Below are 12484 nucleotides of genomic sequence, written 5' to 3'. Positions count from 1 at the left end.
TGTTCCTCATAACAACCTTTGCATTTTCTCATTCCCTCAACAGTTTTGCGTCCAGTAACTTTTGCATTCCCTCACAACTTCATTTGTGAGTCCCTTCACAAAAAGTTTAGCTACCTCGCAACATTTCTGCATTCATCACAGTAACTTTTTCACTTTTTGACCACTTTTGCATTCCATAACAATTTTTGTTTCCTTGCACACATTTGCATTCCCTTACAAACTTTTATTAATTCTTTTACAACATACTTGAGTTCCTTCGCAATTATTTTTGCTACCGTGCAATATTTCTGCATTTCCTCGTTCCCTCCTCACTATTGTGTTCCCTTACAATAACTTCAATGCTCCTTAACAATAATTTTTTCCATTACCTCACCACATTTTCTTTCCTGGCAATCTTTTTCTGTCTTTTTGCACATGTGACAACTTTTCCATTCAACCATTCACCTCAGAAAATACAGCAGAATCAGAGTAGAGAACATCCCTGTCAGACCTACAGTGACTTTGACAGAAAAATCTTGGCTGAAGAACAGATTTGACATTTTAGACTGTTGGTCAAGTACGCAAGAAAGAGAAACCAAGGAAAGAAAAGAAACGGTGATTGAAATTAGTCTGAACAAGATAAAATGTTGTAAAGTTTACAGCAAGGGAACATCTCTTTGAAACTGAGACACGCAAAAATTCTTACATTTGACATGAAAACACAAATTCTTACAAACACAAAGACAAAAACAATGACACGTTTTTTTTTCAATCAATTCACAAACTCATTTATTGCAGCGCACTTAAGTGTAGACATTCATTTCCTTTCCACAGGACGGTAGGAGCTCATTTAATCTACTGTTTTTTTTATTTTTAAAAAAAGTCTTTTCTGTACATCCTCTGCCATAAGGAGATCAAATTTACAAAGTCAGTACAGGGTAGAATATCTTAAGACAGATTAAAAGGGAAAGGAAGTCATAAAAAATCTAAGTTAGCATACTGACTGCAATCCAGATGTCAATAATACAAAAATAAATAATTGAGAATTTCTTTTAGTTTTGTGGAGGAAAAACCTGGTGCGTATTGTTAATATTCTGATGTTTTTTTTGTTAGTTTTTTTTATCTTATCCTCACCCTGGTTTAAGGCAGTGCAAATGGAATATTATACAACATCTCATCTGTACAAGTCACTTTCCCAAGTCGACACATAAATCCGTCTAAACCCATTTCGCAACAAGTCATCGATCTGTTTTCCGCATTTACTGGAATGTCACGTCAAAGTCTTTCTTTCTCGACACGGTATCAGCAGTACTGAAGAAGCCCTTTGCACTAGTTGCTATTAATCAAAGCTATTGTGTAAACCATGATCCGGTCAGCAAGTAATAAATCCACTTAAAAATGCCTTAATGGTCCATTCTATGCTAGCATAAGTACATGTGAATTACAGTTCTAATTCATCAGAACAAGGCATCTCAGCTGAAGGATCACAGTATGGGGCTGTTAAAAAAAGGCAGATTTTAAAAACACAAGCTGGACTGGATCGATGAGGCACTTTCCCTGCAACAGAACGTGTGTCTACTTGTAATGTGTGGGAGTCAGTAGTGTGGCACACCTTTTTAACTTTACTTTTTAACATTCTCTGCCTCCAAAATAGCCAGTTTCACATGCGGTTGAGTGTCAATATTTGTGTGAGACCTGCTGTGAGAGCAGGGCATCTGGAATGTTGTGAATCAATGTCAGTGATTGATAATTAGTGATTGTCCGTGGCCTCCCGTTTACCGACATAGACAGAAAGCCTGTACATTTAAACAACCTGAACATTCATTAAGACTTGGATCACACAGTCAATTCATCGAGAAGTGTCGCCTGAAAAAAAACAGACGACCCCGGTTTCGAGGTTTCCCCAAAGTGAAAAATATGTACAAAAAGACAGGTGGAATCAAGTTACTGTTGTTGTTTTTCTTGGAAAGTGCACAAAGAAAGTCTGTACACGTCTCAAACAATGGATCTAATCTGGGAATTCAAGCAAAGGCAAGAAACTGTCTGCTTTACACACACATACACACGGATACGCCTACACCATGAGGCCAGTCAATATATTCTGTACAGTGATTTATCGCTCTATACACCATCTGTAAAGAAACTCAGCTCAACTAGTCTCCAAGCTGTTTACAAAACGAGTCCCACCTATATTCAGCCGCTTGGAAAACGTCTCCAAAGCAAATAAAAAAAAAAGTCGAAGCAGACAACGGGCATCTTCCAAGACAAAGGGGAAGAAGTAGTACCATGTGTGGGTGATTGGAGGTGTTTCAACTCGCCCAGGTTTTGCTGCAGGACGTGTTCAGATGAAAGGAGGTCCGAAGGTTTTAAGGCACCACTGGACGCTCGGGCTCAGCGGTCGATCGATGCGGTGCAAAGACTTGAGCTGCTCGGCGCTCAGCTCATCGTAGGCCAGGCGGTACTCCCTGTCAAAGGCCTCTGCAGATGATTCAGTTAGAAAAGAGAGATTTCTGATTGTGAGGTGTTTCTTAAGGACACTTACAATAAACCAGCCATGCATTTGGCACAACAAAAAAAGCCATAATGTGCAAATGAACAAGCGCAGATGCCGACTCAGTCTTTTTCACAACCTTCAGACTGTCTTCAAAGCCACATGATGCTGTTTGATTTTTCGCTCAAACATTCACTCACCTACGTCAATGTTCTCCCGTCCCAAGGCCACCAGTGAAAGAAACAGTATTTCTCTATAGATACTCCTGAGAGGAATTCAGATCACACAAATGAGATGCATTTTCATCGACACTTTAACGTGCTGCAAAAACATTTAGGTAATAAAGAGAAGTGGAAAGCGCAGGAACAGGGCTCTGACCTCTGTCGTTTGACCCCGTCTGGACGCCGTTTGATCTCTCGGATCAGCAGGTTGATGGGACCGTAGACGTCATTGGTCTGGATGTTGCGAACAATTGTGTTGAGGAGGGTACGGATCTCCTGGTGGTCTGTCGGAGCCAAAGTCCCCTTTTTCTCCACTGGGAACATGCAACACACATGCAGCATCAGAACCTCTGCTGATGTTTTCTATGCTTTTAGTGATGAAACTGGCCAGCAATAGTTATACAACAAAGGAGGTGCACATTTGATTTAACTTGTCGCTATGCTGATATTGGCATAAAAATTTAATATCGGTCAATATCGTTGGCGTTTTTTTCTTGCCTATCATGAAAACCGGTAAAATATTGCCTGGATTTCACTGGTATTTACTTATAAAAAGAGCGAGGGAGAGTGTCAACTGTTGTTGAGACAGTAAAAGAAAAAAAAAAAAAAAAAAAAAACTTAACTTAACTTAACTTAAGTTGAAGCAGTTTTTTATTTTGCACAGACAATGTTTAGAACGCCTTGTTGCATTTGAGAATGCATCCAATGGGACATCACAATAAAATTAGGCATGATGTGTTAGTTCCACAACAGGACATAAGGAATAAATAAATTTATTCCTTTATCGAGGTTTTCTGCATGCATTTTGGGTGTGTTAAGGACATCCGGACACACACACAATGTGATGTTGCCTAAAATTAGTTAAATAGCCCTCATATATCGGTATCAGTTGATATCAGAATTGGAAATTGAGAGTTGGATTATTGGCAAAAAAGCCAATATTGGACATCCCTACTTGTTGCAGTGTTCATAACAAGCCTAACATTGGTTTCCTGCTGGATGATGTGCACTGAAGCTGTTCAAAATGACTGACTAGTGCCCTCTAGTGGAAGTTGTAGTTTTCCAAACTCCTGATCTAATAATCTAAAAGATGCTGCAGTTACATGTTTAACACTTAATGGCTTCATGTGTGTTATTGTTTCAGATGTTTTGAGACTTCAGCTATAAGACTGTGTTGCACACTCACTAAAGGTCCTCCAGAGCTGGTAAAGTGGGTCTCCGGGTTCCTTGTGCAGGTTGATGTTGTCCCACAAGAGCTGTACGTAAACCTGCTTACTGTCCTGTGACAGTGTCGTCAGGGGCAGCTGCAAATATAAACCAACATGAATCTAACTGACAGAGTGTGGAAAAGAAAGCCATAATAACAGAAAAGGAAATATTAGATAAAGATGGTATGTTTGGTGTCTAACCTGCACTCCGTTGTTGCAGTGTTCAGATGTAAGGATGAGTCCAGGCAGGTGAGTGGGAAGGTCCAGGCGGCGGAAATACCAAACCAGGTTCCAGAAAATGATCGGGTGCTGGCTCAGGAACTTGTGAGTGTAGATCACCTGGATAGATAAAAGTTCAGAAGTTGGACTTAAAGGATCTTATTACACAAATCAGATTGTGAGATTAAAGCCTCTTTCAGACATGGATTCTGTTCCGTTAATCTGACAGCAACTGAACATCTCGGCTTCAAGTTTGAATGTGCACTTTGGTCACTTTTCTGTAAAAGTCATACTTCAAGTTGAGGAAGTGAATTTGTGAAATCGTATTCCACATTTCAGCACCAGTGTTTTCCTACAAACATCACAGAGAGGCTTAATGTGCAGTCATTTTGCTCTTCTAAATCGATTAGGGTATAAACTGAAATGTCCATATTAATAAATGCTGCCACTTTAACGGGTTGATGAAGCCAGCAATGTTCCACATCCTCTGTCTGAAAGGGCTTATGTGAGTAGCTCACCTGATCTCCCTCATTCTCCAGCAGAGTCTCCAGCTCCTTGCGCAGAACCAAGGGACTGAGGTACGGTACAGACACCGGCTTGGGATTTGGCCGTCTCGTTCCCATACCATCCTAAAAAACACACAATATTGGACTATTTGATATTTGCCCTGCAGGTAAAGGTGTTATCTTAAGTGATAGGTTCAGCTTGGGACACTAACCGACACCTCCTGCAGGCTGCAGGGCAAGCTGGTGGTGGAGACGCCGTGTCCAGGTCTCTGGGAATAGTCCAGGCTCTGCAGCGGTCCTCCAACACTGTTGCTGCGAGTCAGTGAAGTCCCACTACATCTCTGCTGCTTCCCTGCTGCCTGGTGCTCCAGGAGACCCAGGGGATCCGACTGGACTGGCTCTGGAATCAGACTGGAAACACAACAAGCCAAGAGCAGTCAGGTGGAGGTGGTAGTTTTTTGTAAATACTTTAGAGTTGTGGTGCTTGCAGGTAAAGTTGTACCTTTTGTGTGTTCCAGTGAGATTATCTGGAGTCTCCTGAGGTACCTCCACAGGAAAAGCAATAAGGTCTGGTGTTTTAATGTCAGCAGAGCTGCTAGCTGTGGGCTGCGTACTGGTGCTGTGGATGCTGTCTCCTGAGGCACTGGGATTCATATAGAACCTGAAAGGGGAAATCACAGAATTTGAAGGAGAAGAGCATTTTTTTTTTATTCGGTTTTCTATGCATGCTGCAGACAGATTCCTACCCGGTCATCGTGCGCAAATCATGAAACTCGACGTGCAATAAGGGCAGGAAGGCCGTGCGACAGAAAGGACAGTTGGTGTTGAGGTTGGAGTCGTCGGCTGTCCAGCCTGCCATGATCTCCTCGTCGTACACTAGAGCTTCACAGGAGCGGCACTGGGAGCAGCTGGACATCAGCACCTGTCGCATACAGTTGGGAGTTATTCCAGTGAACCTGTCTGCACTTTAACAACAGAAAAGCAGCAACAAAGAGGGTGTTTGTGTTTGTACAGTAAGTCTCACCTCCAGTGCATAGTTCTGGTAGATGCTCGAGGAGGAAGCGTGATGTGAGGAGCTTTGTTCAGAGTCAGGACCCCTGCCTGCTCGCGCTGGAGTCAGATCTGCAGACAGACAGGAAAAACAATCCTGACTTCAGGAAGTACTTGGCTTTTCTTTCATATTCCTGATACATTTAGAACAGCAAGCGTACTACTCACGTGTCTGGTGGGTCCCTCGGCCGGTGTCACTGCTGCCGCTGCTGCTGCCCAGGCTGGTGCAGCTCTGGTTCAGACCGTTAGCTACCAACCCTGGGATGGTTCTTCTTTCAGGACTCTCATCCAAGTCGTGTGCAGACAGCATGTGCTCATCCAGACGGGATGGGAAGCCGCCACCAGCCTGAGCTTGTTCATCCTGCAGAGAAAAGTACGATAGAAATCAGGGAAAACAACCTAAATTATTCAACAGTGGCAAAAAAGCTAATAAAAATGTACTGGATCCGTCAAAATCAAGCAGCAGATGAGTTGTGAGTAACTGTATCAAGTATCATTGCAAAACCTGCTCTAAATATGTGGCTTTCTCTCACCTCGTCATCTGAGTAAGAGTAAGCTGATGCCACGGCCCCCCACACCTTGCTGGCCACATTTGCTGCCTGCTTCATGCTCGACTTAAGCACATCGATTTTAGGCCCCGACAAGAGGGTGTCCATCTTGATGCCTGAAATGGAGTTAATGACGGAGCCCAGAGAGCCTCCCTGCGACGACTTGACCAGCGCCGTCAGTGAGGATGATCTGGGACCTGGACTCGCTGTGGTGCTTCCAGGTGTCTTCGTCTTTGCTGCAAATGTCTTGGAGCGAGTAACGGTGCTGGGGCTGCGTTTGGGCGTGTCGCCTGGAGAGCCCCTTGGAGTTTTGACAGGAGGCACCGGGAGGCTGGACCTCCGCTCTATAGACTGTTTAGGCTGAGGGGTGTCGGTAGAGTCTCCCTGGGACTGCTGGAGCTCCATGCTGGAGGATTTAGCACCCAGCGGGCTCCTCAGGCTCATGTACATTTCGATCTCCTCAGCCAGGTTACGGGACACCACGGCAGGGACGGAGCGTGGCATCTCCTGACTGGTAACGGAGGCCGACTCTTCGCTCTCCGACACCAGGAGGGAAAGCGGATCAGCGCCCACCTTAACGTCCGCCCTCTCCAAAGTTGCTCCCCGCGCTCCGGACTCATCTTCCTGTGTTTCAGTGAGCTTCCTCTCTCGATTCTCCACATTCACTTCAGTCCCCTTCACCTCTTTATCATCATCCTTCTTTTCCTCCGCTGCTCCTTGGCCTTCTTCCTCTGGCAGAGTCCGAACAGTCAAGCCCTGATCATCTTCTGGTTCTTCCTCCAGGTCTTTAAAAAGTGCTTTGGACACACTGTTAGGAGGAGGACTCTGACCTCCAGAGAGCGCTGCAGCCAGGATCCGAGCGTCGGCGCCCATCTGACTGGCCATGTGGTCCACGCCTTTCTCCAACAGCATCCCAGCACGAGTCTCGGCGCTGAAGCTGCAGCTGCGTTCGGAGAAGGATTTCTGCCGCAGCTTTTGAGGCTCTTTAGGTAAATTCCCTGATGGAAGTGAAGCATCTTCATTATGTAGAGACACACTATCAGTCTTGCTGCTGTGTCTCCTGAACAGCTTCCCTGTACCTGCAGAATATACAAAGAATACAGACACAATCAAAGCTGCTCCTGAATTTGCGATTGCAAAAGAGAAAAAAAGATGAAACTTAAAAAACATTCACAAGCTCATCTTCTTGCTCACCTGTTTCCCTGCCACCATCAAAGCTTCCTGTTGACAGTTTAACAATACTGGGGACAGGTGAGGACACATCGACAGGACTGGGAGGTTCTGCCACTGCAACTGCACTGTCCACTGAACCAGCAATGTCACCTCCTGGTTAGAAAAACACATATGTAGCATGCTAACATCCATGTGCATGAAATAACAGGGGTCATGGTGCAAGCACAACCTTAAAAAGCAGAAGTAGAAGTGGATGCAGACCCGGGAATCCTGGGTTTTCATGTATATCTTTGGAGGGTCATAACAAATTCTATAGTCTAACCTCAATAATTAATACTGACTGCCAGGTATTACTTTATTATAATTTAATATTTATTATGGTCACAAAAAGTTGTATTTAAAATACTTTTTGTGGGGTTATCTTATTATCTGAAATGTAACAAAACATGAACAAGCTTTAAGATATCAGCTTTAAAAAAAAAAAAAAAAAAAAAAAAAAAAAAAAATATATATATATATATATATATATATATATATATATATATATATATATATATATATATATATATATATATATATATATATATATATATATGTACGTTTTTCAGTCCTTTATGTACAGAATTTTTCTTTCAATTAACGGTAAATTTGTGTCAAATAATTATAAATTAATTTTTTTTTCTGATTGAATTATAGTTAAAAAATAGTGGAATTCTATGTTTTTTTAGCATTTGTAATAACAGATTTTTGTACATTTGTACAGTTTTGTTTAGTTTTTTCAACAGTATATTAAACACTATTTTCTGGGATTTTTATCTAATACTATAACTGTATAACTAATGGCAAATGTTTGTAAAATAACAATATTTTGCTGAATTAAATCTAAAAAATTTTATGAAAACAGAAAAAATCTGTGAAATACAGTGGATAAGTAAATGGGTCCAAAAAATTACAGAAACTAAGTAGTTTTTTCCATTGTCTAAATAACAGTGACAGTGGACTTTTCCTACCATTACGCTGTGCTTTCAGGCTGTTTCTCTCATCAGCTGAAGGAACAGCTGTATGTGAAGGTTCTGCCAGCTCCTGGTGTAATTCATCCTTAGAGCCGTAGCCTTGGTCAGACTGTCTCCCTGCAGATCACAAAAATCACACAAACCAGGCTTTATTCAATTCATGTATTCATTTTTGAAGAGTATTTTTTTCCTCTCACATTCAGCTTGACAGCTGCAGCCAGCTGTGGTGCATCAGTACCTGTACTACATCGGCTGTCTGCCGTGTCTCCCATGTCGTGGCTGGGAGCAAACACGTCATGTTCCTCACCGTTGACCTCACTGGAGCTGTCTGCACTTCCGTGACTCAAACGGTCAGAATCAGTGACTGCTGATCCACCGACTGATGCGGCTACAGAAGGATGCAGGAAGACAAGCTTGAGTAAAACGGCAAAGAAACAGAAAGAGAGTGAACACTGCAGGCCTGTGTATATTTAATTCCTACCTGCGGTGGTTAGTGTGGACTCCTTCTTGGAAGATGTTCGGTTTAAGGCTTGTTTGAACTGAGTCACTCCGCGAAGCACGTTACGCAACTTAGTCCACATAAAGAGGCCACTACGATTGCGGCTCGGCCACGGGCTCTCTAAGACGGCCTGCAGAGAGAAGAAGGAAGGATGAGGATATATTTCTGGTGTACATGTTATTTAAACTACATTAGCCAGAATACAAGTAAGACCAAAATATTACAGTCAGTTTTTACAGTAGAGATATGAGAGAAAAATAAACTTCTAAACCCCAAACTCACTGTTGGGTGTCAAAAGTATATTATTTTCATAGCCAAAATTACACTATTTATGACAACCAGAATCTGTAGAGACAGGAAAAACTGTTAGATTTTCTATTTTCTGACCGGCCCTTGAACTATTCATCTGTTGCTTTTAGTTTCATTGGAAAAAAACAACCAAATTGAAGCTTAAAAATAGCAATATTTCACCAAAATAATTTTATTTTACATGATGCTTTCAACAAATTGACAAAAAAAAATCGTGCACCAATCAGATTCTGTAAAAAACTAAAAATTCTGAGCTTCCTGGTCCAACTGTGAAGCCAATGCTGACATAGCTGAGAACAATAATCAGAAAAACTAAATTTAAGGACTTTTCAGACAAACTGGGATGAACTGCAGGTTGTGTTTAGACAGAGCAGATAGGAGACAACTATGGATACAAATTAAACAATCTAAATAGTTAAAGATCTTTAATATTTAGAGCCATTGTGTTTTCCAGTGTTGGAAACACCTGGTGGCACTTGGAAAAATGTTGGAAATGTAGATGTTTTTGTTTATTTCAGTAAACTGGAAGATGTAAAATTAAAGAAAATCTACCTTCTGTTTTTTGTTTTTATGATGAATGGTATTATACCTTTGTTATCCTGCAAAAAATACATTTCTGAATTATCCAAGTGCAGGACTTTTTTTATTGCAGAGAAAAATGATCTCACAATCAGCAAACATGCCCAGAAACTGCTTGGGAGTCAAGAGGGTTGACGTGCTCGGCTACATATCTAACCTTGTTGTAGTATCCGTATGTGATGGCATTGGGATGCACTCCAGCTTTCTTCATCTCCACCAGGACCCGCACAGCCATTACAGGAAGACCCCACACACCACAGAGCTGCATCACCACTCTGTAACACACCTGAAAGCCAGACATACACAAACATAAATCATATTTCAGTCACAATCAAAACACCATCAAACTGGACAATCCAATATTTTGATGCACGTCGTGATCGTACCTCATCAAGCACCTCCACCTCGGTGGTCCTCATCTTTAACAGGACGTTGTACGCCTGCTGCATGGCGCGACTCTTCGACTTGGCCAGTCGCACAGCCGCTGGCAGGCAAATGAACCACAAGCTGTAGCAGTGACTGAACAGACAGCGAGCCCACAGCGGCGGGTTGGAGTAGAAACGCTTCGCCATCTTGTACGCTAGCTTTATCTCCTATTGGAGTAGATGAGGGTTGATGATTAAGAGCATGGCAAGTTAATTTTTTTTTGCTGGTTAAGGTTCCTAAGAAACACAGGTCTGCTAACCAAATGAGTTTGTACACACCTGCTTTGTTCTCTTAGCCAGCAGGGCAGGGCTGCTGGATAAACTGGCCCCTGGTGCTGTGCTGCTAAGTGCTGCAAGTATCACTCTGGGACGGTCAAACAGATTCATCTGCAGCCTGGGGAAACCTTTATAGCTGAAGAGTACAAAATAAGAATGCAGGAAGGTCAAGTGAGCACTTGGATCTTTTTTCTGTTCAATGAAGTAAAGACTTACGTGTATCGAGGGGCTGGTTCGGGCCCGACGTCAGGTGGAGGTTCAGGAGGCATAACGAAGACAGTGTGCTCACTCTTTTGAGATTCGTCCAACTCCAGCAGTCGTGTGTCCTCAGATGACTCTCCTTCAACCTGCAGCACAGTTCACATTAAAGGCAAAAGAGTTGAGCTGCTGAAAAAACACTCAACTGCAGTCATGCTCTAGTCAGGCAGTAAAACATGCTGATTTGATTGAGGTTAGATTTAAGGATAGAAGAAAAGCAGGAAATGTCCACGCCTCCTTGCTGAAAAGGTTTATCAAAGGGAGAAAATTAAAATGTATTTATCTTTTTATGTTAGTACCAAATATGAAAAAAACAAGGCAGAAGGAAATCAGATTACAGTGAAAGCAATTACCTTGGTGCCCTTGTCGATGATTTTATCAGAGGGAAAAAGCTGCATGAGGAGGAAAGAGAGCAAAAGGAACAGAATGAATCAGAGGAAATTTTAGCTTCCTTAGTCTCCCAGCGTACAAATGTTATTTTGCCAATAAACCAGCGTAAAAACAAAGGCTTGTTCCAGGAAGGAAACCTCCGGTGGAAGAGAAAAACAAAAGCGTGCAGTGTGTGCACATCTGAGGGAGGCCTGACGCTGCGGCGGTCATCACCTTCTCAACGCAGTCGTCGAAAAAGGCCAAACCGGTGTCCTTGTCGCTGACGAAAGTGCACTCCTCGATGAAGCGGATGAATATCTGGGTCTTGGTGAGCTGGGAGTAGAACTTCTGGTGGGCTCGGTCTCTGCTTTTGAGGAAACCTACAGGGAAGAGGGAAGAGATTGTGGTCGAGTTGAAAGAAAATTCAGCATCATTCTTGATTTTTGCGGTAATATGCAGGATTTGACTGCTTTTATTCGCTAAAAATATAAAACATTTGCACTGGACTGCTGTTGTTTTGCATCTTTAAAACCCCTAAGTGATCCTCATGTACACTATATTGCCAAAAGTATTCGCTCACCTGCCTTGACTCGCATATGAACGTAAGTGACATCCCATTTCTAATCCATAGGGTTCAATATGATGTCGGTCGACCCTTCGCAGCTATAACAGCTTCAATTCTTCTGGGAAGGCTGTCCACAAGGTTTAGGAGTGTGTTTATGGGAATTTTTGACCATTCTTCCAGAAGCGCATTTGTGAGGTCACACACTGATGTTGGACCAGAAGGCCTGTCTCTCAGTCTCCGCTCTAATTCATCCCAAAGGTCTTCTATCGGGCTGAGGTCAGGACTCTGTGCAGGACAGTCAAGTTCATCCACACCAGACTCTGTCATCCATGTCTTTATGGACCTTGCTTTGTGCACTGGTGCACAGTCATGTTGGAAGAGGAAGGGGCCAGCTCCAAACTGTTCCCACAAAGTTGGGAGCATAGAATTGTCCAAAATGTCTTGGTATGCTGAAGCATTTAGAGCTCTTTTCACTGGAACTAAGGGGCCAAGCCCAGCTCCTGAAAAACAAGCCCACACCATAATCCCCCCTCCACCAAACTTTACACTTGGCACAATGCAGTCCAACAAGTATGGTTCTCCTGGCAACCACCAAACCCAGACTCATCCATCAGATTGCCAGATGGAGAAGCGTGATTCGTCACTCCAGAGAAGGTGTCTCCACTGCTCTAGAGACCAGTGGCAGCGTGCTTTACACCACTGCATCCCACGCTTTGCATTGCACTTGGTGATGTATGGCTTGGATGCAGCTGCTCGGCCATGGAAACCCATTCCATGATGCTCTCTGTTGAAGCAC

General features: G+C 42.9%; 1 protein-coding gene across 2 annotated transcripts in view; it reads right to left on the bottom strand.

Annotated features, from left to right (window-relative positions):
* Positions 1–759: 759 nt before the first annotated feature.
* dennd4c (DENN/MADD domain containing 4C) overlaps positions 760–12484 on the bottom strand; it is a 46291-nt gene continuing 34566 nt past the window's right edge. Inside the window, exons 13-34 of one of the 2 annotated variants that reach the window (XM_023295138.3) lie at positions 11358–11503; positions 11108–11146; positions 10713–10843; positions 10500–10632; positions 10182–10388; positions 9953–10081; positions 8890–9037; positions 8647–8796; positions 8406–8525; positions 7417–7548; positions 6208–7301; positions 5843–6035; positions 5649–5746; positions 5371–5546; positions 5127–5285; positions 4837–5035; positions 4637–4747; positions 4101–4238; positions 3878–3995; positions 2849–3005; positions 2671–2735; positions 760–2457 (exon numbers count right to left, since the gene is read on the bottom strand). In XM_023295138.3, coding sequence (XP_023150906.2) covers positions 2321–2457; positions 2671–2735; positions 2849–3005; positions 3878–3995; positions 4101–4238; positions 4637–4747; positions 4837–5035; positions 5127–5285; positions 5371–5546; positions 5649–5746; positions 5843–6035; positions 6208–7301; positions 7417–7548; positions 8406–8525; positions 8647–8796; positions 8890–9037; positions 9953–10081; positions 10182–10388; positions 10500–10632; positions 10713–10843; positions 11108–11146; positions 11358–11503 — 3980 coding nt within the window. In that variant the 3' untranslated portion in view covers positions 760–2320. The remainder of the gene's footprint in view (positions 2458–2670; positions 2736–2848; positions 3006–3877; positions 3996–4100; positions 4239–4636; positions 4748–4836; positions 5036–5126; positions 5286–5370; positions 5547–5648; positions 5747–5842; positions 6036–6207; positions 7302–7416; positions 7549–8405; positions 8526–8646; positions 8797–8889; positions 9038–9952; positions 10082–10181; positions 10389–10499; positions 10633–10712; positions 10844–11107; positions 11147–11357; positions 11504–12484) is intronic. The other variant, XM_023295140.3, reaches the window with a different exon arrangement.

Source organism: Amphiprion ocellaris, chromosome 23 (genome assembly GCF_022539595.1).
Source record: "Amphiprion ocellaris isolate individual 3 ecotype Okinawa chromosome 23, ASM2253959v1, whole genome shotgun sequence".
In the NCBI taxonomy this organism is placed as follows: Eukaryota; Metazoa; Chordata; class Actinopteri; family Pomacentridae; genus Amphiprion; species Amphiprion ocellaris.
Note: the sequence above shows the minus strand (reverse complement) of the source record. Positions and strands in the feature narration are given on the sequence as shown.